This window comes from Callorhinchus milii, unplaced genomic scaffold (assembly GCF_018977255.1).
Source record: "Callorhinchus milii isolate IMCB2004 unplaced genomic scaffold, IMCB_Cmil_1.0 Scaffold13, whole genome shotgun sequence".
In the NCBI taxonomy this organism is placed as follows: domain Eukaryota; kingdom Metazoa; phylum Chordata; class Chondrichthyes; order Chimaeriformes; family Callorhinchidae; genus Callorhinchus; species Callorhinchus milii.
In genome coordinates this window covers 10,305,796-10,331,179 of record NW_024704754.1, presented here as the reverse complement: position 1 = coordinate 10,331,179, position 25,384 = coordinate 10,305,796, and the positions used below count along the sequence as shown (strand labels likewise).

Sequence of the window (25,384 nt, the reverse complement as noted above, 5' to 3'; positions counted from 1 at the left end):
TCCCATCCAGACCGGGTTACTTTTTGACTTTGAGCGTTGCTGACCTTTTAAGTATCTCCTCTCTATTTTTATCCTATCCAATGTCTGTACCTCCTCCTCCTTTACTGTGACATTGGCGGCATCCTCTTTTGTGAAGACAGATGTAAAGTATTCATTCAGTACCTCAGCCATGCCCTCTGCCTCCACAATAAGTTTTCCTTTTTGGTCCCTAATCAGCCCCACCTTGGTTTGACCATTCTTTTACTCTATCTGTTTATAGAAGACTTTTATGTTACACACTAATCTTTTCTCACACTCTCTTTGCCCCTCTTATTTCCTTTTTCTGAGTTCTCCTCAGTTCTCCTCTGCACTTCCTGTATTCTGCTTGATTCTCTAATGTATTTTGAACCTGACATTTATCACAAGCCTCCTTTTCCTGTTTCATTTTAATCCCAATTTCCTTAGTCATCCAGGGAGTTCTAGCTTTGGATGCCCTACTTTTCCCCCACATGGGAACGTGTTTGGTCTGTACCCTAACTATCTCCTCCTTGAAGGCTCGTTTACCATTTTACCCGGCAAACTTTGTTTCCAATCCACCTTGGCCAGATCCCTTTTCAACTCACTGAAATTAGCCCTCTTCAAGTTGGGTATCTTCACCTTTGATTGTTGTTTCTCCTTTTCCATAACTACTCTAAACCTAATGATATTGTGATCATTGTTGTCCAGATCCTCTCCCATTGAAACCTGCTCCACTTATCCCACTTCATTCCACAGAACGAGATCCAGCACTGCTTCCTTCCTCATTGGGCTGGAAACAAACTGATCCAGAAAGTTTTCCTGTACACATTTTAGGAATTGTTCCCCTCCATGCCCTTTACACTGTTTTCTTCTCAGTCTATGTTGGGATAATTGAAGTCCCCCATTATCACTTGTTTCTACATCTTTCTGAAATCTGCTTGCAGGTTTGCTCCTCAAGCTCGTTCCCACTATTTGGTGGTCTATAGTATACACCCAGCAGTGTAACGGCTCCTCTTCTGCCCCTTAACTCTAACCAACTAGATTCCGTCTTTGATCCCTCTAGCACATCATTCCTTTCCAGGACTGTATCAATATCTTTGTTCAATCCTGCCACACTCACTCCTCTTTTTCCTTCCCTATCCCTCCTGAATATTCCTCCACCCTCCACAATCCCAACCCCCAGCTTGGGTCTGAAACACTGACTGCCTTGGAATGTCCTCCCGACGTGAAAGGTGCTATACAAATGTAATGTTGTTGTTGAATACATTGTAGCCAGGAATGTTAAGACCCATTCCTGCCCTTGTTTGAGCCAAGTCTCCGTTATTGCCACTACATCATAATCCCATGTTGCAACTTTCGGCTGCAGCTCATCAACTTTATTTGTCACAGATAAATATCTTTCACAGACGAGGGGTATTTCTGTCTCAATAGATATGTAATTAACAACGAAAGAAATTGTTGGGTGATAATTGTTCATTGAATATGTTTTAGAAATGCAAGACTTTATGTTGTGACTGGTTCTTTATTTCCAGGAGCAGGAGACACAAACTGTTGATCCTACACAGGTTTATATCACATTTGTGGATGATGCACTCCAGTCACTGAAAGGTGAACTGTCCGGATTGTTATCAAAGAAGAAAATAACAAATGAAAGCAACATAGCAACGGTGAGTCTAATTTTTGTAAATGTGCCAAATTATCTTTTCTATGTAGCTGTAGGAAGTATGTAAGCAGGAGCCATAGTTTGGTGCATCTCCCTCAATTTTGGTAGCATTAAATAAAAAATCTCAATCTTGTAAACTAATAATACTGTAGCACCATGTTGTTGCTGCTCAATGTAATATTCTTTGCATTTGCACAGACATCTCAGCACTCAAAAGCCCGTCGCAAGAAAGGAGCTGAGGGCAGCCCGCCTCATAATTCAGCTAAAGAAATTCAGGACAAGGGTAAGTCATCAACTCTTCATTGGGATGTTGATTTTAGTACAGTTTTAGTGAGTAAAACATTCTTTTCATGCAGTAGCTTCCAACCAAGCTACATCAGCAAACTACTAGAAGACCTGAAATCTCTTGTATGCTTTGCCTTCCTACAAAAGAGTTACTATGCCTGATCTTTTTACTTTAAAGCACAAATACATAAATGTCAAATTATAAGGCGAGTTGCAAGTTCGTTTGTAGAGTTTTAACATTTTTCAGTTTAGCTTGAATGTTTAATTTTCTTTTTTCAAAAATGCTTCATGGATTTCTGATGTTTTACTCTAAAAGTCTCCAGTTGAGATGCTTGCTTTTCCATTTGTGACATCAGTCATTCATGGTTTACCACCTCAGACAGACCTTTTCTGGAGTTGTCTTTTTTTCTCCCACATTGCGTAAGTTAGCATGGATCCATGACCCCCACGGTGGAAAGATTTTCAGTCGTGTGATGTCTGCTTGGCGTTTAGCAAACTTTACTTGTAGGATAACAGTCAAGGTCAAGATGAATTCCTGTACTCCTTCAACCAAAATATTTTGATTGCCAATCCTCCAATGATACAGTTAAGGACAGTGGAGCAACCTTCTGCATCTGCAAAGGGAAGAGGAAGGCTTTTAGGGACCTGAAATATGCCTGTATTCAAATTGCAATTTTGTGCTCTGCATTGCTAGAGCTGCAGCAAACAGTCCCTTTACCCCAGTCACTGGGAGACATGAGGAAGTGCATTTTCTTAGTAAAGTAGAAACTATTTTTGAAATGCTTTAGAAAGCATCATTCTAGTTTATAGGGGGGAGGGGGCCGTAAGCATGGGTGAAGAGGAAAGTTTTCATGTGGGACTTGAAAGAGGGTGGAGGGATTAAAGGAGAGTGTTCCAGAGTTTTGGGATGTAGTGGCTGAAAGCACGACCTCCGATTTGGGGCAGAGGGTGCGAGGGACGAGCAGGAGGCTGATGCCAGTTGAGCAAAGGCGCCGATTGCTGGATTGGGCAGTGAGGAGGTCGGAGAGGTTGGGAGGTGCCAGGGAGTGAATGGATTTGAACACGAGAGTGAGGATCTTGAAGTCGATCCATTCGGTGATGGAGAGCCAGTGGAGCCTCAGCCAGAACTGGTGAGATGTGGGTACGGAGTGTGGTCTGGATCAGTATGAGGGCCGCAGACTTTTGAATGAGCTAGATCGTGTGAATGGTGGAACTGGGGAGACCGACGAGGAATGCACTGGACTAATCCAAGTGGGAGATGACAAACCCATGCACGACGCTTTCGGCTGTATTTAGGGTAAGGTACGGTCGGAGGTGGGCAATGTGGCAGAGGTGAAAGAAAGCGGTCCTGGTGAGGGACTGGTTTCCTGTTTTCTATATAATTGTTTGTTCGTGGAATTTGAATAATGGACAAAATGTTCAGCCACTCCCTCCAGTGCAACATTCCTTGTTCTTTGAATTGAGTCACCTTTCATTTGCCAAATTTACCCTTTTCTTAATCCATCTTAGTTGCTGGTTTACTTTATTCAATTTTTTTTGTCATGCATACAACAGAATAGTGTCCCAGAAAGCTTGACGGGGGGATGGAGGACGGGATTAGAGCATTAAGATCAGTATCATGTAGAGGGTCCTTGAAAACTGGGTAGAGAAGAGCAACTGGCAATGATGTTCCAAATGTGATCTATAAAGAGCAGTCTCACAGGTGTTTTTCTTCCCAATTGAGTAAGAGTATCCATTTGTACACAGAGGTTGAATTACACTCTGACTGAGAGCAGAGCCATAAAACAAATGGTAAGTCAACATTAAATGTAACCTTTGGAGCGAATATTTGTCTTCCTGTATGTGGGATAGCTTGCATAGTGTGTGTGGGGTGTTGCAAGAGGGGGAGGAAGATTCATGTTTATGCAAAGATGGGTTTCTGTTCTTGTGTGCTGACTGCCTATAGTTCTGTATATGGAATGAATGCAATTTCTTCACAGATAAAGCTAAGGACAGTCGCAGGAGAAAAAATGTCTCTGGTGGTGAGAATGAACCTGTTCAAAAGAAGGGGAAAGTGGCTGAGGAAATGGAGCTAGACAACGGAGCTTGTTTACTGGGCACCGGAGGCAATGGCCTTAGTCTGCCGAAGAGTGAGCATCCTGGTGTGGAGCCTGCTCAGAACCAAGCATCTCCAGGAAACTCAGACTCTCTGAGAATTGGGGACTTGACCTGGGGAAATGCTGACAGTTCTTTAGATAGATCCTGCTTTTTACCTCCACAGCATGCCAGCTTACGCTATGCCACCTATACCAAAGAGAATGGGAGAACCTTGGTTGTCCAAGACCAGCCAATAAGTGGGCAGCCTTTTGTGCCGATTGTTGCTGCTGTCTCCAGGCCGAGTGGAGTGGCATTTTCCAGTGTGGAGTCTCTGCAGCTTCAGAACAGGCCAGCTTTACCAGCTTCTGAATTTAGCAAAGCTGCAGAAGGATCAGCCCTGGAGCATGCAAATCCTGTCCAAGATTCTACAGCTTCAGAAATGCCAGCATATTTAGATGTTAAGTCACCTGACCAGGGAATGAAAGAGAACTTTACTGTTAATTCAGCACCTCATCAGAAGATCCAGAATGCAGTACCTGAACAGCATACCGAAAACTCTCAGCTTACTTCAGGGGCCCTGGATTCCTTCCAGGACCCCACGAAAACCACTTTGAGAGTTTTTGACTCAAAACCTCCGTCTTTTGTAAACCCCAGTGAAACACACAGCCTTGATGTAAGTGACATCCAGTCAAGCTAAGTTCTTGACTGAAATCTTCAGTGATTTGGTTAATTATTTCTTATCTTTGTGAAGATGATTTGGAGCATTTCTGCCTCTTTCTCGCTCTCCCCCTAACCCGCCCCCCCCACCCCCCACCTCCGGATTGAAATAACCAGTCGATGCAGCTTACTTAATGTTTTAATGTATCCATTCATTGGCTTTAACCTCTTTTGCAGTCTCTTATATTTTCCATTTCCAATTATAGGCTTGTGTTGACTGCAGTGAGCTTGTTTTAGCAATTCAGATAAAGGTCTTGCTGCTACTAGTGATAACTAATCAGAACATTTCTTTGGCTTGACAGTGCTACATCGTGGATTGGAAGATTGCAAATGTCACACCAATATTTAAAAAAGGTGGAAAGGAAAAGATGGGGAACTATAGACCAATTAGTATCACATCAGTGATAAGAAAAATTTTAGAATCGTTAATTAAGGATGTGGTAGTGCGGTATTTAGAGGAGCACAATATAATTAGCCCAAGTCAACATGGCTTTACAAAAGGGAAGTCATGTTTGACAAATCTCATAGAATTTTTTGAGGATATTTCGAGTAAACCAGATAAGGGTGAATCAGTGGATGTGGTCTATTTGGACTTCCAGAAGGCATTCGATAAGGTGCAGCATAACAGGTTAGTCCAAAAGATAGGGGTCAATGGAATTGGGGGGAGCATATTAACATGGATTGGGGTATGGTTAACAGGTAGGAAACAGAGTAGGGATAAACGGGTCCTGTTCGGATTGGCGGGATGTGTCCAGTGGAGTATCAGCCCTTGGGCCTCAGCTATTTACCATCTACATCAACTATCTAGATGAGGATATCAAAGTTAATATACCTAAATTCGCGGATGACACAAAACTAGGAGGAAGTGTCAACACAGAGGATGCCATTAAAAAATGCAGCGAGACATAGATAGGTTAGGTGATTGGGCAGGTAGGTGGCAATTGAAGTTTAATGTAGGAAAGTGCAAAGTCATAATAATAATAATAATCCTTGCATTTGATATAGCGCTTTTCACATCGGGAGGATGTCCCAAAACGCTTCACAGAACACACTGTAAAGTGAATTGACTGTATATTTTTTGTGGGCGAACGCGACAGCCAATTGCGCACAGCAATGTCCCACAAACAGTCGTAGATTGAAAATGACCAATTTATTATTGTTTTTGGTTTTGGAGGGATTATTATTAGGCTCTGTGTGGAGTAAGGAAACTTGGCCAAGGTTTCGCCCTCTGCCTGGAATTGAACTCGGGTCTCTCACTTGCAAAGCAAGTGCTCTAACCACTGAGCTACAGGACTCCAAAGTCATCCACCTAGGTAGCAAAAACAGTATAGAGCGGGTTATTTTTTAGAAGGGGAGAAATTGAAGTGTGTTAGCGTCCAGAGGGATTTGGGTATCCTTGTACACCAATCACAGAAAGTTAGTCTGCAGGTGCAGCAAGCAATTAGGAAGGCGAACGGTATGTTAGCATTCATTATGAAAGGATTAGAGTATAAGAATAGGGAAGCAACTGTATAAGGCCCTGGTGAGACCACACCTGGAATACTGTGTGCAGTTTTGGTCTCCTGATTTAAGGAAGGATGTACTTGCCTTGGAGGGGGTACAGCGTAGATTTACTAGGTTAGTACCAGGATGAAGGGGATGAGTTACGAGGATAGGCTGATCAATTTGGGCCTATATTCTCTGGAATATAGAAGAATTAGAGGGGATCTTATAGAAACCTATAAGATCATCAAAGGGCATGATAGAGTAGATAGTGGGAGATTGTTTCCCCTGGTTGGAGAATCTAAAACCAGGGGTCACAACCTTAAAATCAGAGGCCAGCCCTTTCCCACTGAGTTGAGGAAGAACTTCTTCACTCAAAGCGTGGTGAATGTATAGAAATCGCTACCCCAAGGGCAGTTGATACTCAGTCCTTGAACATATTCAAGACTGAGATAGATTTCTTGTTGCAAAAGGGATTAAGGGATATGGGGATAAAGCAGGGTCAGGTTATTAGCTGGAGTTAGATTAGAAGATCAGCCATGATTGAATGGCGGGGCAGGTTCGAAGGGCCGAATGGCCTACTCCTGCTCCTACATGTTATGTTATCACAAACCATACATACACTCTTTAAAGTTGGTCCATGTGAGTGATCTGCAGAGCAGATAAATATGTCACTGCTTTCACTGTTTTTCTTCCCATCACATTTGTAATATAATAAATGCCACCCACGCATATAAATGGACTTTTAAGAAAGTTACTATTCTTTATAATGAATACATTCTATCTTGAATCTCTGCAGTTAGTTTATTTTACGTTTGGGAATTTTTGTGATGAGATTTTTATTTCTACATTCTAATCCCCGTTAAACACAAAGATTTTCAAGCTGATAGGAAACCTTTCCAATCATCTCCCTTATTTTGAGACGGTTGCAAGATATGACCCTCTATGTATACATTTAGAGCTTGGAAATGTATTCTTGGAACAAACTCCTAAGTAAATGGGAAGCAGATAAATAGTGCTTCTAACAACAACTTGCATTTATATAATGGCGTTCATGCCAGATAGAGTCTTGGAGCGCTGTTCAATGTGGTGGTTCAATGAGCGCTGTGGGGTGGGACACCGAAAAAGGGAGATCACCATAGGTGAGCTCAAAGAGTTAGGTCTTCAGATGGGATTTAAAGGTTTAAATGGGGGATGAGGCAGAGCGATTGAGGCAGGGGTTTCAGAGATGAAGGGCAAAGTGAATGAAGGTACAGCTACTGATGGAGGCACGAAAGGGTCAGATTTGAAAGATTTGCTAATTAGATGCTTGGAAATTGTCTTGGTTGATTGCTGTAATTTTTCTCTGCTTTTATAATTTGCCCTGACAATTAGTATTGGGATTTAGTATATAAACTCATGACTGACTGTCCACTCTACATCCACCACCACCAATTACTTGCCACTTTTGAGAACACATTTAATGAATAATCCAATACCAATTCCTGATGCAGATTTACATAAAAGCAGAGACTGCAAATTAATAAACTTGTAAATAGTGAGAGATTGCATCCAGTAAACATTTCTGTTTGGGTGTGTGAGAACTTACATATTTTGGTGAACATTTTATTCTGAAGTGGACAACAATACAAAAAAAAATCTTCAATGTAAATGATATTTGGTAAGAAAGTTGTCAAATTTAAACATTTGCATTTTCAGGGAAGCAGAAACGTATGGAAACCTGCCTCACCTAGTTCTGGAGTGGAGAAGTCTTTGAGCAGTTCTTCTTTGCTAGGGACCTTAAAAAGCCTGACACAACCAGCGTGTGAAACTGCTAAAGGGTAAGGAGTACATAACATTAAAAATAAAACTTGTACCCAAAGACATGATAAGGCACTATATCAAATGCAAGGATTATTATTTTATCTATACTAATAAAGACATAATGTCTGTATCTGTGTGTCTGCTAAGAATTCAATAACCAATTGACGTAGAGACATGATTTATACCTCACCTGAAAGGTCTTGCATGGGGGAGTGTCATGAGCATATTTTTTGGGGGGATCTTTTGTTGATGAGCTATATTAAAACAAAAACTCATCACACATGTATGGCAGTCACATGTACGCTGCTGTTACACCTGGTGGCCACTGAGATTCCCAGTGGCGCTGTGGCATTGTGGGTCACAGAACAAGCATGCAGCAACCATGCACTCAGACAAAGCTAAGTAGCGGGATCCAGGTGGCGCAATGAGGTAGAAGTTGCCTCGAGCAGTGTTGATGGTAACCGTTCAGCTGCTTTTCCTGCTGCTCCTGGGCGCCCCGGGCTGGGCGGTGCTGTGTCAGAGTTGGCTGGTGGTGGGTGAGATTGCTATATGCAAATTGGCTGCTGCATTTAGCTACAAGTATATAGTCACTGCACTTCACAGTAAAATGCTGTGAAGGTTGAAACATCTTGATGTTGTGATAAGGCACTATATAAAATGCAAGGATTATTATTAAATATAGTATAGCGTGTTTCATGTCGGGAGGACGTCCAAGGCACTGGACATCAGTGTTTCGGACCTTAGCTGGGATTTGGGATCGGGGAGGGGAGAGGGCAGGGCAGGGGGAGAAGGAAGCACGGTTGAAGAGGAGGGTCTTAAAGGAGGCAAGGGAGGGGATGAGGCGGAGGGACTGTGCGATGGAGTTCCAGAGGATGGGAGCAGAGTGGCTGAACGCCTGCCCAACAATGGTGGGGCCAGTGAGGCGGGGGACATGAAGCAGGCCGGAGCCCATTGAGCGGAGGGAGTGGGCAGGTTGGTAGGGGGTTAGGAGGTCGCAGAGGTAGGGGAGAATAAGGCCATGGAGGGCTTTGAAAGTGAGGATCTGGAGTTGGGCGAGGATAGGGTCACGGAGCCTGGTGCGGGAGAGAACGTGGGCTGCAGAGTTCTGGATGATCTGCAGCCTATGGAGGGAGGAGTTGGGGAGGCCGACAAGCAGGTAGTTTGCATAGTCCAGCTTGGATGTTATGAAAGCGTGTATGAGGGTTTTGGTGGCCTGCAGTGTGAGACAGGAGCCGGGCGATGTTGCGGAGGTGGGGGAAGGCAGAGCGGGTCATGGCACGAATGTGGGGTAGAACAATGACACATGACATAACTATATATGGTACCACAGGGAGCAAGGGAGGAAGCGAGGCAAAGGGACCGTGGGATGGAATTCCAGAGTGTGGGGGCAGAGAGGCTGAAAGCCCGGCCACCGATGGTAGGGCTGGTCGGGCGGGAGACATGGAGCAGGCCGGAGCCCGCTGAACGGAGAGAGTGGGCAGGTTGGTAGGGAGTCAGCAGGTCAGAAAGGTAGGAGGGAGCAAGGCCATGGATGGCCTTAAAGGTGAGGACGAGGATCTTGAACTCGATCCTCTTGGGGATGGGGAGCCAGTGGAGTCGGGCGAGGGTGGGAGTGATGGGGTCACGGAGCCTGGTGTGTGAGAGTACACGAGCTGCAGAGTTTTGGATGATCCTCAACTTGTGAAGGGAAGGGAAGAGGTGGGAAGGCCGATGAGGAGGGAGTTCCCGTAATCGAGCCTTGATGTGATGAATGCGTGGATAAGGGTTTTGACAGCCTGAGGGGTGATGTTCAACTGAAGAAAGTTAGTTCTCATCCAGGACTTGATGTCTGATAGGCAGTCTGCCAGGTCAGCAGTGGCCCTGGAGTTAAGGATGGAGGCAGAGAGATACCCAACTAGGTGTCATCCGCATACATGTGGAAGTCAACATAACTGTTGACTGCTAAATCGAACTGTATTGTAATCTGAAATAATTCCGGTTTAGACTATCTTGATTTAATATTGGGATCTTCTTGTTGCTGTTTAGAGAATCACTGAAGACGTGGTTTGGAGATCCTTCCCAAACTTCAAAAGAGGGAGCCTTAACTGGAGGCAGTGGATCTCAGTTCGGACCCCTTTCTGCATTGGATGGGAATCTAGTTCAGAAGGAAGAGCCCCAGAAAAATGGTAACGAAGGAACAAATGGAACGTATGTCCAAGAAAGCAAGGCTTTTGGGTTTGGATTTGGCAGGAAGGCCACTGATGAAACTGGGAATACAATCGGCAAAATACCCTCCACTGATTCAATTAGCCTGTCCAAAAACTTGTTTTTCCAGTGCATGCCACAAAGTGTTCCACAGAGCAACTACTTCACAGCAATTTCTGAAAGTCTCTCCAATGACCCTCTAAGCTTCAACTCCTTTAAGGTGGCTTCCAGTGTCCCTGGCCAAAAGGGGAGCCTGACTCCGGCAGTTGGTATTAGTGCTGTTGGGATGGATGCAGGAAGTAAACGGGAGCAAGATACCGAGAGAAAGAATGCTCTTGGAGTTACTTTTACTGAAGCCATGCCAACCTTGACTCCAGCCTTTTCAAGCCGTGGATCAAGTCTTCAGTCTCTTCAGTCAGTTCAACCTCCAGATCTATCAAAGGAGGAAACACCATCCCTTCTGTCAGGGAATCCATTCCTTGGGTTCCCAGACCTAAAGGGAAATGGAGATAATTTGTCCATGAATAAGCCACATTCAGGTTCTTTCAGAAGCGACTTATTACGACCTGCAGCCTCAACTCCAGCATCAGTGATTGTACGACCCCCGTTGTTGACCAACTGGAAGAAGTCTGATAAAACGCTTCCAGACGCTAGGAGCAAAAGTGATCTTCCAAAGACCTTTAAGTCTCCATTCTCCTCTTCTCTTCCTTCTCAAAAAATAAATCCTTTGGGAAATACTAGACCAGACTCTCCAGAAACCACATTTGCACCAACCAATATGGAGATGCCAACCTTATCCTCTAGCCCAACTGAAGACCGAGTTTCAGGGACACCTGCAACCCCTATTTCTGGTGCTGTTACTCCAGATAATCCGCTCCTCCAAGCTTTTTCGGGCACCTCCCAATCTAGCAGGCAACAGCAACCTCAGTTTCCCACCAATCTGGCAGACAATGGCCTTGATGGATCATCAAGCCAGCAGTCCCAGTTTGACCAGAGGCAATTTTTATTGGATGAAAGAAGCTTGGCTGTGAAGCAGGACTCCGACTCTGCTTCAGACAGTGATTTATCAGACCTCAGTGATTCTGAGGTACAGATGCGTTTGCAGTCTAAGACGGGTTTGAAAGGTTACCTGGGTTACCTGCACGAAAGGAGAGAGCGAAATGGAGAAGGAAACAAAGAGTTGTTGCTGGGGAAGGGACGGGGGCGTGGGAGAGGACGGCCTCGAGGCAGGCCACCAAAAAGTAAGTTGCACAAGTATTAACAGTTTGAAAAGTAACTATTATTCTAATTGAATCTAGTTAACTATGGGTGAATTTGTGCCTGTCATGGCAAAGGAAGCACACTGGTATTTTTCTAAGCTTTTCTTTTGCTAATGTTTTGACCATGGCACATAAACCACCTGCATTGATACGTATTTTACTATATTACAATACCCTACAATGAGATTGGTAGTTGGCATTCTGTGGGACTGCCAGTCTATTTCATACATTTAAGACAATGAAAATTTCCTGTACCACTAAAAAAAGTATCAACAACAACAACAAGATTAATTTGTACAGCGCCTTTCACGTCGGGAGGATGTTTTAAGGTGCTGGACAGGGTATAGCATTTCAGACCCGAGCTGGGGTCGGGGTGGGGGAAGAAGGGAGGGGATGGGGGCTGGCCGATGGCATGGTTGAAGAGGAGGGTTTTGAGGCAGGACTTGAAGGAGGCTAAGGAGGGGGCGAGGCGGAGTGATTTGGGGATGGAATTCCAGAGTTTGGGGGCAGAGTGGCTGAAGGATCTCCTGCCAATGGTGGGGCGGGTGGGTTGGGGTATATAGAGCAGTACGGAGCCGGCTGAGTGGAGGGAGCGGGTGGGTTGGTAGGGGGTTAGGAGGTCATGGGGGTAGGGTGGGGCGAGGCCATGGAGGCTTTGTAGGTGAGGTCCAGGGTCTTGAAGGATAGGGAACCAACGGAGTCAGGCGAATGGGGGAGATGGGATCACGGAGTTTGGTGCGGGAGAGGACACGGGCTGCAGAGCTGGAATATCTGCAGCCTGTGAGGGAGGAGTTGGGAAGGCCGACAAGCAGGGCGTTTGCATATTGAGCCTGGAGGTGATGAAGAGTTTCAGCGGCCTGAGGGGTGAGGTAGTGGCGGAGTCGAGCGATGTTACGAAGGTGAGGGAAGGCAGAGCAGGTCATGGCTTGGATGTGGGGAAGAAAAGACAGTTGAGGGTCGAACAAGACATCTAGGGTTCCTGACTGGCTGGTGAGTTGAAGTGTGCAACCATGGAGGTTGATGCTGCTGGAGCCTGAGGTGCAGAAGGGCTGGCGTGAGCCAATCAGGAGGGCCTCAGTCTTTTTCACATTCAACTGTATTTATAATTATATTTATTTATATTTATCAGTACATTTATTGTAGGAACTGTAGAGATGTATCTCTACACTGCACCACAGGAGTGTATTTGTGATACATAGTTGATTTCGGATCTTGGCAATGCTATGTACTGGGTGGCTAGAAGGACGGGCATACAGTACAGTAAACTGGTAACTCATCACTCCAAGGGAAGGAAAGGGCCTCAGTGACAAGTTATCCCGAGGCACGAATATATGCATCAATCTATCTATATCAATAAAGATGAAATTTCTGTTTGTCTGTCTTGTCTGCCAAGAACGCAATAACCGATTGATGTACAGACATGATTTATACTTCATTGGAAAGGTCTTGCATGGGGAAGCATCATGGACATAATTTTGGGGATCTCCCATCGTTGATGAGCTATGTTAAAAAAAATTAAAAGATATTTTAATTAAGCCCCCAAAAAGTATGCATGGTTTTCTGCAACAAAGTAGCGACAGATGTCACACATCCTTTTGGAGAGATACAACTGTACTAATAAATACAACAGGAGATCTCCCACAGGAGTCTCCCAAAAGGATGTGTGTGCAAATATGTGAACAGAATGCTAATGAGTTCAATAGCACATTTTCTTAATCTTAAGGGATAAAGATGCCTAAGAAGCGAAAATCAAGCCTTTCAAGGGCAAATAAAAATGCCAGATGAAAGAGAGAAGGCTGATTAAATGAAACTGGTTGTAAGTGGAGCTGCAACGGGTACAACTAGTACATAAATAAATGCGACTAGGATATTGACAGGTTGATTATTTAGGTAGTCGTGACAACTTCAGCCAAGGTCGAGTTATCAAGCGTTTACTGTGTGTTGTTTTGTGAAGTCCAAGCTTTATTATCCAATTTGATGTCCTATTAAGAGGCTTGCCATCCAAACTTTTTCAGAACCATTTTTTGAGAAAAGTAATAAACCAATCTAGAAGTAAGATTATGCAAACATTTCTGACAAAATTGTAAATTGCAAATAACACTTCTACTCTTGTCAGTAAACTCATCTACTTTTGTACTATAGATTACCATTCCAAACTGGTTGAGCTTCACACAAAAACTGACTACCTCCGCTAGGTTACTTTGGCCTTCTGGTTGTCCAGCGTCACCTCTGCTCCACCATTAGCAGCTGTGCTTTGAGCCACTGCATCCCGAAGCTTTGGAAATCTCTCCTCTAATCCCTCCGCCTTGCCCCCTCCTTCCCCTCTTTTAGATCATGACTGAAGATCTTCCTATTCGACCATGCTTGGTCGTTGTTCACTGCAGTAGAACTTCTGGAGTTTTTGAGGGTTACGTTTTGTTGGTGGGTGATTTTTTGTGTAAAATTCTTAATTTCATTGTTATTCATTGTCGGTCTGCATTCTCCAACAGTTGTTGTTGCTGTTGACCAGTCTGTTTTGAAAGATGTGTGTAAAGTGAAGAAACTCAAACAGTCTGGAGAATCTTTCCTGCAAGATGGCTCATGTATAAACGTTGCCCCACACCTGCATAAATGCCGTGAGTGCCGTTTGGTGCGCTACCGAAAGTTTAAGGATCATGATGAATCTACTGTTTCTTGCCGCTTTTTCCACTTTAGGAAGTAAGTGCACTTATAAAATATAGGGTACAGAAGTTTTATAATTATCGTTGGGATTACTAATGCACAATAAATACATTGTTCCTTTTTTATTCCCCTTGTTGCTGGAAAGGGTGGACAATCTGGATTGTTGGCTGTTTCATGACTGACACTACAGCAACAAATTACACTTGTATAACACCCTTCACATTGGAAAGACAGTCAGGGTTGACTGTCCAGGCGCTGGACTGTCAGGGTTTTTTGGATCCGAGCTGGGTGTTGGGCTCAGGAGGGGGGTGGGAGGGTGGCCAAAGGCATGGTCGAAGAGGAAAGTCTTTAGACGGGACTTGAAAGAGGCAAGGCGCAGGGATTGCAGGGGAGAGTTCCAGAGTGGGGGCAGAGATACTGAATGCCCGACCACCAATGGTGGGGCGGGAAATGCGGAGGACCTGAAGCAGGCCAGTGTCCGCCGAGCAGAGAGAGTGGACAGGCTGATATGGGGTTAGAAGGTCTGAGAGGTAGGGGGGAGCAACACCGTGGATGACTTTGAAGGTGAGAACGAGGGTTTTGTACTCGATTCTCTGAGGGATGGGAAGCCAGTGAAGCCGGGCAAGAAACCATATTGGATAGATGTTACTGTAATTGATGTATTTTGCAGGCTAGCGTTTACACGGACTGGTGTTCTCCGTGTGGGTGGTTTTCTGAACCCTAAGCAGTGTGATACTGAAGCCTTGAGTTTGTGGATCCCTTCACGAACACCCGCCGAAGGTCTTGACCTTGAAACATCCAAGTACATTCTGGCAAACGTCGGAGACCAGTTCTGTCAGCTCGTCATGTCGGAGAAAGAAGCTATGCAACTCGTGGAACCACACCGTAAGTTGCAGTGCAATGTTCCTTTTTTGATAATAATCCTTGCATTTGATATATAATTTGATTTATAATTTGATGTATACATTTGATGATAATCCTTGCATTTGCCTTATCACGTCTTCGAGAAATGCCCACAAAATATCTTGATGAAATGACAACTTAATTCCATTGTTAAAAAAAAATTGGTAGATCTCTATATTCATCTCTATATATAATGTGTATCATATTTACCATATAGTCAAAACAGCGGACACTTTTATAAAGATGTGAGATTTGCTATACCTTCAATTACTCTCGACTGCAATCCATGACTATTGTGCAATCTGAGTTTCTGAAGTAGACGACATACAGATCCCATCATACAGCAATTTGTTTTGCTCATTTTATTTTGAGTTACCCCCTTAAACTGTTTCTGTATCAGTTGGGAGCATTGCTTTAGTTCAAGTTGTGTAGGAAAGTGGGGAGTGAAGTGCTTCTGTTTTGATTTGGTGTTGAAGCTTTTGTAGGAAAGTGGGGAGTGAAGTGCTTCTGTTTTGATTTGGTGTTGAAGCTTTTTTTTAATATACAAAACGCAAGAGGATGACTGCCAAACTGAAGTTGGGTTGATTGGAGTTGCTGCAACACATCTAGTAGTTAATTGCGAGGTTTTGGCATAGCACACAAGGTGTGTATTTGGGCAATAAGCATGGAAGAAAATGGGTCATTTACTCATATTGAAGCATTTCAGCCAAATTTACACAGTGATGGGAATTTAATAGCATGTGTCTTGGGCAGAAATTTAATAAAGGTAAAAATGCAGGTCTGTGTTAAACTTCAATTTAAATGAAATTATTTGGCCCAATTTGTGGTATTTAACAGTAATAAATAATCCTTGCACTTAATACAGAGCCTTTCATGTCAGGAGGATGTAAATCATTTCACAGGATATATATAGGACTATACAATGCAGTGACTGTGTTTGTAGACAAATTCTGCAGCCCACTTGTCCACAGCAATGTCCCACAATCAGCCATGAATTGAATAACCAATTTTATTTGCGGGCCAGGATACAGAAAGAAACTTAACTCTTCGAATAGTGCCATGGGATCTTTGGTGTCCACCTGCTCAGGCAGAAAGGTCTTTGGTTTATTTGAAGGACAACACTTCCAACAAGTGGAGAGGGAGAGAGAGTGATTAAGAGCATGATGTTTTGACTATATGGTAAATATGATACACATTATATACAGAGATGAATATAGAGCATCTTATTGAAACATATCAGATTCTTAAAGGGCTGATAAAGTAGACACAGAGAGACTGTTTTCCCTGGTAGGAGAATCTATAACCAGGGGTCACAGTCTTAAAATTAAGGGTCAGCCTTTTAGAACAGAGTTGAGGAAACATTTCTTCACTCAGAGGGTAGTGAATTTATGGAATTCACTACACCAGAAGGCTGTAGATGCTCAGTCCTTGAACATCTTCAAGGCTGAGACTAATAGATTTTTAAGAAACAGAGGGATTAGGGGATATGGGGATAGGGCAGGTAATTAGAGTTAGGTCTGAAGATCAGCCATGATCTTATCGAATGGCGGGGTAGGCTCGAGGGGCCGAATGACCTACTCCTGCTCCTAATTCTTATGTTCTTATGATTGAGAGCGAGAGGGTGAGCGTGATTGAGAGCAAGAGGGTGTGAGTGATTGAGAGAGAGGCGAGAGTGATTGAGAGAGGCGAGAGTGATTGAGAGAGAGGCGAGAGTGATTGAGAGAGAGGCGAGAGTGATTGAGAGAGAGGCGAGAGTGATTGAGAGAGAGGCGAGAGTGATTGAGAGAGAGGCGAGAGTGATTGAGAGAGAGGCGAGAGTGATTGAGAGAGAGGCGAGAGTGATTGAGAGAGAGGCGAGAGTGATTGAGAGAGAGATTGAGAGAGAGAGAGGCGAGAGCGATTGAGAGAGAGAGAGGCGAGAGCGATTGAGAGAGAGAGAGGCGAGAGCGATTGAGAGAGAGAGAGGCGAGAGCGATTGAGAGAGAGAGAGGCGAGAGCGATTGAGAGAGAGAGAGGCGAGAGCGATTGAGAGAGAGAGAGGCGAGAGCGATTGAGAGAGAGAGAGGCGAGAGCGATTGAGAGAGAGAGAGGCGAGAGCGATTGAGAGAGAGAGAGGCGAGAGCGATTGAGAGAGAGAGAGGCGAGAGCGATTGAGAGAGAGAGAGGCGAGAGCGATTGAGAGAGAGAGAGGCGAGAGCGATTGAGAGAGAGAGAGGCGAGAGCGATTGAGAGAGAGAGAGGCGAGAGCGATTGAGAGAGAGAGAGGCGAGAGCGATTGAGAGAGAGAGAGGCGAGAGCGATTGAGAGAGAGAGAGGCGAGAGCGATTGAGAGAGAGAGAGGCGAGAGCGATTGAGAGAGCAGAGAGGCGAGAGCGATTGAGAGAGAGAGAGGCGAGAGCGATTGAGAGAGCGAGAGGCGAGAGCGATTGAGAGAGCGAGAGGCGAGAGCGATTGAGAGAGCGAGAGGCGAGAGCGATTGAGAGAGCGAGAGGCGAGAGCGATTGAGAGAGCGAGAGGCGAGAGCGATTGAGAGAGCGAGAGGCGAGAGCGATTGAGAGAGCGAGAGGCGAGAGCGATTGAGAGAGCGAGAGGCGAGAGCGATTGAGAGAGCGAGAGGCGAGAGCGATTGAGAGAGCGAGAGGCGAGAGCGATTGAGAGAGCGAGAGGCGAGAGCGATTGAGAGAGCGAGAGGCGAGAGCGATTGAGAGAGCGAGAGGCGAGAGCGATTGAGAGAGCGAGAGGCGAGAGCGATTGAGAGAGCGAGAGGCGAGAGCGATTGAGAGAGCGAGAGGCGAGAGCGATTGAGAGAGCGAGAGGCGAGAGCGATTGAGAGAGCGAGAGGCGAGAGCGATTGAGAGAGCGAGAGGCGAGAGCGATTGAGAGAGCGAGAGGCGAGAGCGATTGAGAGAGCGAGAGGCGAGAGCGATTGAGAGAGCGAGAGGCGAGAGCGATTGAGAGAGCGAGAGGCGAGAGCGATTGAGAGAGCGAGAGGCGAGAGCGATTGAGAGAGCGAGAGGCGAGAGCGATTGAGAGAGCGAGAGGCGAGAGCGATTGAGAGAGCGAGAGGCGAGAGCGATTGAGAGAGCGAGAGGCGAGAGCGATTGAGAGAGCGAGAGGCGAGAGCGATTGAGAGAGCGAGAGGCGAGAGCGATTGAGAGAGCGAGAGGCGAGAGCGATTGAGAGAGCGAGAGGCGAGAGCGATTGAGAGAGCGAGAGGCGAGAGCGATTGAGAGAGCGAGAGGCGAGAGCGATTGAGAGAGCGAGAGGCGAGAGCGATTGAGAGAGCGAGAGGCGAGAGCGATTGAGAGAGCGAGAGGCGAGAGCGAGAGGCGAGAGCGAGAGGCGAGAGCGATTGAGAGAGCGAGAGGCGAGAGCGATTGAGAGAGCGAGAGGCGAGAGCGATTGAGAGAGCGAGAGGCGAGAGCGATTGAGAGAGCGAGAGGCGAGAGCGATTGAGAGAGAAAGAGAGGCGAGGGCGAGAGAGAGAAAGAGAGGCGAGGGCGAGAGAGAGAAAGAGAGGGTGAGGGCGAGAGAGAGAAAGAGAGGGTGAGGGCGAGAGAGAGAAAGAGAGGGTGAGGGCGAGAGAGAGAAAGAGAGGGTGAGGGCGAGAGAAAGAGAGGGTGAGGGCGAGAGAAAGAGAGGGTGAGGGCGAGAGAAAGAGAGGGTGAGGGCGAGAGAAAGAGAGGGTGAGGGCGAGAGAGAGAGTGTGTGAGGGCAGTTGAGAGAAGGGGTGAGGGTGATTGAGAGAGAGTGATTGAGAGAGAGAGGGTTAGCGTGATTGACAGCGAGAGTGAGGGCAATTGAGAGAGAGAGGGTGGGGGTGATTGAGAGAGAGGGTGAGGGCGATTGAGGGTGAGGGCGATAGAGAGAGCGAGAGAGATAGGGAGGGTGAGGGCGATTGAGAGAGAGCGAGTGAGGGCGATTGTATGAGACAAAGAAGGTGAGGGCAATTGAGAGAGCGATTGAGAGAGACAGAGAAAGAGAGGATGAGTGCAATTGTGTGAGAGAGAGGGGGGGTGAGGGCGATTGAGAGAGAGGGGGGGTGAGGGCGATTGAGAGAGAGGGGGGTGAGGGCGATTGAGAGAGAGGGGAGTGAGGGCGATTGAGAGAGAGGGGAGTGAGGGTGATTGAGTGAGGAGGGGGTGAGGGCGATTGAGAGAGTGAGCGTGATTGAGAGAGAGGGCGATTGAGGGTGGGGGTGACTGGGGGTGGAGGCAACTGAGGGTGGGGACGATTGAGAGCAAGAGAGAGGATGAGGGCGATTGAGAGAGAACGAGAGAGGGTGAGGGCGATTGAGTGAGAGAGAGCGAGGGTGAGGGCGATTGAGAGAGGGTGAGGGCGATTGAGAGAGGGTGAGGGCGATTGAGAGAGGGTGAGGGCGATTGAGAGAGGGTGAGGGCGATTGAGAGAGGGTGAGGGCGATTGAGAGAGGGTGAGGGCGATATTGAGAGAGGGTGAGGGCGATATTGAGAGAGGGTGAGGGCGATATTGAGAGAGGGTGAGGGCGATATTGAGAGAGGGTGAGGGCGATATTGAGAGAGGGTGAGGGCGATATTGAGAGAGGGTGAGGGCGATATTGAGAGAGAGGGTGAGGGCGATATTGAGAGAGAGGGTGAGGGCGATATTGAGAGAGAGGGTGAGGGCGATATTGAGAGAGAGGGTGAGGGCGATTGAGAGAGAGGGTGAGGGCGATTGTATGAGAGAGGGTGAGGGCGATTGTATGAGAGAGGGTGAGGGCGATTGTATGAGAGAGGGTGAGGGCGATTGTATGAGAGAGGGTGAGGGCGATTGTATGAGAGAGGGTGAGGGCGATTGTATGAGAGAGGGTGAGGGCGATTGTATGAGAGAGGGTGAGGGCGATTGTATGAGAGAGGGTGAGGGCGATTGTATGAGAGAGGGTGAGGGCGATTGTATGAGAGAGGGTGAGGGCGATTGTATGAGAGAGGGTGAGGGCGATTGTATGAGAGAGGGTGAGGGCGATTGTATGAGAGAGGGTGAGGGCGATATTGAGAGAGGGTGAGGGCGACATTGAGAGAGGGTGAGGGCGATATTGAGAGAGGGTGAGGGCGATATTGAGAGAGGGTGAGGGCGATATTGAGAGAGGGTGAGGGCGATTGTATGAGAGAGGGTGAGGGCGATTGTATGAGAGAGGGTGAGGGCGATTGTATGAGAGAGGGTGAGGGCGATTGTATGAGAGAGGGTGAGGGCGATTGTATGAGAGAGGGTGAGGGCGATTGTATGAGAGAGGGTGAGGGCGATTGTATGAGAGAGGGTGAGGGCGATTGTATGAGAGAGGGTGAGGGCGATTGTATGAGAGAGGGTGAGGGCGATTGTATGAGAGAGGGTGAGGGCGATTGTATGAGAGAGGGGTGAGGGCGATTGTATGAGAGAGGGTGAGGGCGACATTGAGAGAGGGTGAGGGCGACATTGAGAGAGGGTGAGGGCGACATTGAGAGAGGGTGAGAGCGACATTGAGAGAGGGTGAGAGCGATATTGAGAGAGGGTGAGGGCGATATTGAGAGAGGGTGAGGGCGATATTGAGAGAGGGTGAGGGCGATTGTATGAGAGAGGGTGAGGGCGATTGTATGAGAGAGGGTGAGGGCGATTGTATGAGAGAGGGTGAGGGCGATTGTATGAGAGAGGGTGAGGGCGATTGTATGAGAGAGGGTGAGGGCGATTGTATGAGAGAGGGTGAGGGCGATTGTATGAGAGAGGGTGAGGGCGATTGTATGAGAGAGGGTGAGGGCGATTGTATGAGAGAGGGTGAGGGCGATTGTATGAGAGAGGGTGAGGGCGATTGTATGAGAGAGGGTGAGGGCGATTGTATGAGAGAGGGTGAGGGCGATTGTATGAGAGAGGGTGAGGGCGATTGTATGAGAGAGGGTGAGGGCGATTGTATGAGAGAGGGTGAGGGCGATTGTATGAGAGAGCGAGAGATTGTGAGGGCGATCGGGAGAGGGTGAGGGTGACCGAGAGAGAGAGGGCGATTGAGAGAGAGAGGGTGAGGGCGATTGAGAGAGAGGGAGGGGGGGAGAGCGGTTGAGAGTGAGGGTGAGAATGATTGAGAGAGAGAGAAAGTGGGGGAGAGCGTTTGAGAGAGAGAGTGAGGGTGAGAGTGATTGAGAGAGAGAGAAGGTGGGGGAGAGCGGTTGAGAGAGAGAGTGAGGGTGAGTGTGATTGAGAGGGGGGGGGGAGAGCGGGTGAGAGTGATTGAGAGAGAGAGGGTGGGGGGGAGAGCGGTTGAGAGAGAGAGGGTGAAAGTGATTGAGAGGGGGGGAGAGCGGTTGAGAGTGAGGGTGAGAGTGATTGAGAGAGAGAGGGGGAGTGCGGTTGAGAGTGAGAGTGATTGAGAGAGAGAGGGAGGGGGAGAGAGCGGTTGAGAGTGAGGGTGAGAGTGATTGAGAGAGAGAGAGGGTGGGGGAGAGCGGTTGAGAGAGAGAGTGAGGGTGAGAGTGATTGAGAGAGAGAGAGGGGGGAGCGCGGTTGAGAGAGAGAGTAAGGGTGAGAGTGATTGAGAGAGAGAGAGAAAGGGCTGGAGCGCGGTTGAGAAAGAAACAAAAAGAGTGAGAGAGCAGAATTGAGAGGCAATGTTTTGTGATTCACTGTCTGGACAGATAGTCGGAGCTTCCCTAGGACCGAGCGATGTGTCCTGCAGTTTCCTCACAGAAAGCAACTCTGATTCATTGAAAATTGGATCTGGTAGATTGACACAGTGGTAGCTAATCTGAGTTGAAGGTTATGGCTTTAAACAAATTGGGAGTCAGGGAATACTCCAGATTTGTAGACCGAGATTTTGTGTGTTCTCTGGTGCAGCGAAGGACCTGCAGGGTCCAGATTAGACATTCCATAAAGGTGGCAATTGAGAGCTCACCAAAGCTATTCCTGCTGAGCGGATGCTGGATTCAGCCAGATCAATGGGAGAGTTGAGCATCTGTCAAACATACTGAAGGAAATAAGATGATAAACGGACAGTTCATGTTTTTTCTAGTAGTCTCAGTGCAACAATCCTCCATACTGTAGGTATGTTTCAGTAGCGCCTTGTACATTATGATCTGTAATAGTTTTCCATCACTTGGGATTAAATGTATTTTTATTTTTTTCCCCTAAGAACAACTGGCATGGAAACGTGCTGTACGTGGTATACGAGAAATGTGTGATGCGTGCGAAACAACACTCTTTAATATCCATTGGGTTTGCCGCAAATGTGGCTTTGGTGTCTGCCTCGACTGCTACAGGATGAGGAAGAGTCGGCCACCAATAGGTAAGGCAAAGATGTGACCGGGAGGGGACTAATACGATGCATTAAAGGGAATGGCAATAATACTTGCATTGACAAAGCGAAGGTATTTTTCAGTGAGTACTGTATAATTAATCATTCAACTCCCTTTGTCAGTAATATTAAGAAGCTCAAAGGCATAAACCATCTTCTGAAATTATTTTAAAGTCCAAGCACATAATGATTGTTTATCATTGTTTATCTATCCTTTGGATTATGTCTAATTTATGTTCTTTCTATTTTTTAAGTGGATGATGGGAATTCTGAAGATGAGGTATTCTCCTGGCTGAAATGTGCTAAAGGACAGGCCCATGAGCCAGAGAATCTAATGCCAACTCAAATTATTCCCAGCACTGGTTAGTGTATGATCTTCTGTGTCCCCTATTCATCATTGTATGAAATTGCAGGGGCCTGCGTCACATTCCCCGCAGAAGGGTATGGGAGGGAGTAGCAGTGGGTGGAGACTCGTGGGTTATAAATATCGGCAAGGACTGGTTGGGCTGATTGACCTGTTTCTGTACATTCTTTGTAAATTTTTGCCATGTTACATAGGTGATGGATTTTCATTTTGCTTAGGACAGCTTACGGTTACAATATTCAGTTTCTGTGACTTGCATTTTTCCCAAGAGTTTTTTTAAATCCTACACTCAATGAACTTATTGTTTGTTTATTGTGAATCTGGAGTATGTTATGCAGGATGCTTCTGTATGTAATAATAATAATAATCCTTGCATTTGCTATAGCGCTTTTCACGTCTTCTCGACGTCTCAAAGTACTTCACAGAATATACTGTAAAGTGAATTGACTATATTTGTGGGTGAAACGCGGCAGCTAATTGCGCACAGCAGTGTCTTACAAACAGTTGTAGATTGAAAACGACCAATTTATTATTGTTTTTTTTTGAGGGATCATTATTAGGCTCTGTGTGGAGTAAGGAACTTGCCCAAGGTTTCGCCCTGCCTGGAATTGAACCCAGGTGTCTCGCTTGCAAGGCGAGTGCTCTAACCACTGAGCTACAGGACTCCACGATAATCTGAGTTTTAAACAATATAATTTTTCCAGTTTCCTCATATTCCCAGATTACATAACAACTGAACTCTACATATGTATGTGTGTGTGCGTATGTATATTTCTGAATACTTTTGTCTCTTTCAACAGCTCTATATGATATTGGAGATATGGTCCATGCAACAAGAGGCAAGTGGGGTATTAAAGCGAACTGCCCATGCATTAGCAAACAGCTCAAGCCACTGCCAAAACCAGCAGCACCAAATGGAGTATCGCAGGTATGTTACTCTACTAAACATGCCTTCACTTATGGAAACCACTATTCAGACCTCCATGCAAGAAGAGGTGCTATATTTACATGAAATTGAAATTTGTTGTTCATAATTATGTTTGATAAGTGTGATGCGTTTTGACTTTGCTACGAGGTTTGGCTGCAGAAGTCAACTTTTAACCATTTGATCTCATCTTTCCAAGATAGCAATCTTCTTATTACACCAAGTTACTATTTAAATGTTCTAAACCACCCTTCCTGCCTACTGTTGGCTTTCCTGATTGGCTTGCGCCATTGCCTCCGTACCTCAGGCACTGGCAGTACCAGCATCCACGGATGCACACTCCACCTCACCAAGCCAGTCAGGAACCTGGGAGTCTTGTTCGATCCTCAACTGTCTTTTCTCCCCCACATCCGTGCCATGACCTTCTTTGCCTTCCCCCACCTCCTCAACAATGCCCAACTCTGCCACTGTTTCACCCCTCAGGCTGACGAAACCCTCATACACGCATTTGTCAACTCGAGGCATGACTACGGAAACTCCCTCCTTGTCGGCCTCCCCAACTCTTTTTCCCCTCCCCACGAGCTGCAGAACATCCAGAACTCTGCAGCTCGTGTCCTATCCCACACCAGGCTCCATCACATCCACCCTCATCCGGCTCCACTAGCTCCCCCTTAGAGGATTGAGTTCAAAATTCACATCCTCACCCTGGCCAAAATTCTCGTCCTCATCCCTGGCCTTGCCCTCTCCTACCTCTCTGACCTGCTAACTCCTTATCAATAAAACTGCTCCCTCCGCTCAGCAGGCTCTGAGCTGTACCATATCCCCCACCCATCCCGTTACACCATCGGCGGTCGGGCCTTCAACCTCTCTGCCCCCACTCTGTGGAACTCCATCACTCAACCCTTCACCTTGCTCCATCCCTGGTCTCCTTTCAAGGCATGCCTCAAGACCCTCCTCTTCGACCGTGTCTTCGACCACGCTCCTACCCCCGCCCTCCACCCTCCCTGATCCCAACCCCCTCCTCCCTCCACTCGGGTCCTAATCCCTGACTGTTCAGCCCCGTGGGACTTCCACCCGGCGTGAAAGGCGCTTTACAAATGTAATTTTGTATTGTATTGTTGACTTATCCTTTGTATGCTGTCTTTATGTATTCTTGTTTGCTTTCTCCATCCTTTTAGGCATCTCATAGACATCTATAATTGTGTGAATTACAAGTGTTCTGCTGTACACTCATTTTATTATTTTATAAAGCAGTATAATAGGCCTAGTTACATCTGAAATTCTTGGTTATTTCAGCTCTCAAGTTGTCTTCCAAATCCCACTAGCACGATTGCAGCAAGCGAAGGCTCTATAAGCAGCGCAGGCTCCATGAATCTGTCTCACCCAAGTGGCAGTACACTGGAGGTGAAGCCAGAGCCAGCAGACAGCAGCGGTGAGACTGGTGAAGACTGTAACGTGAACATGAGTGGGAGTAGTATCAATAACGTAAGCTTTACCACTGATGATGATACGGTCTCCACCACTTCCAGCTTGAAGGATGGCACACTGAGTTCAGCAGACACCACATCTGCATTACACTGGTTGGCAGACCTGGCCACTCAGAAAGCAAAGGAGGAAAAGAAAGGTAAGGTTACTTTTTAGATCAGTGGTGACAAACCTTTGCAAGAATTTCTACAATGTGATGAGTTACATGTTAAACAGAGTGAACAGTAAAGCAATGTCCCTTATTAGACTGCATGATGATTTAAATGGTCATGACGAGTTAAAGCAGGATTGAGTTGTCTGGAGTTTACCT

At 46.4% G+C, this 25,384-nt stretch overlaps 1 protein-coding gene across 2 annotated transcripts in view; it reads left to right on the top strand.

Moving 5' to 3' along the window:
- LOC103177263 (lysine-specific demethylase 3B) overlaps positions 1-25,384 on the top strand; it is a 67,365-nt gene that overhangs the window by 23,951 nt on the left and 18,030 nt on the right. For both annotated transcript variants that reach the window (XM_007891345.2, XM_007891344.2), the window contains exons 6-16: positions 1,530-1,664; positions 1,859-1,943; positions 3,925-4,694; positions 7,919-8,040; positions 10,049-11,448; positions 13,956-14,163; positions 14,798-15,012; positions 22,139-22,291; positions 22,555-22,662; positions 23,465-23,592; positions 24,886-25,213. In XM_007891345.2, coding sequence (XP_007889536.2) covers positions 1,530-1,664; positions 1,859-1,943; positions 3,925-4,694; positions 7,919-8,040; positions 10,049-11,448; positions 13,956-14,163; positions 14,798-15,012; positions 22,139-22,291; positions 22,555-22,662; positions 23,465-23,592; positions 24,886-25,213 — 3,652 coding nt within the window. The remainder of the gene's footprint in view (positions 1-1,529; positions 1,665-1,858; positions 1,944-3,924; positions 4,695-7,918; positions 8,041-10,048; positions 11,449-13,955; positions 14,164-14,797; positions 15,013-22,138; positions 22,292-22,554; positions 22,663-23,464; positions 23,593-24,885; positions 25,214-25,384) is intronic.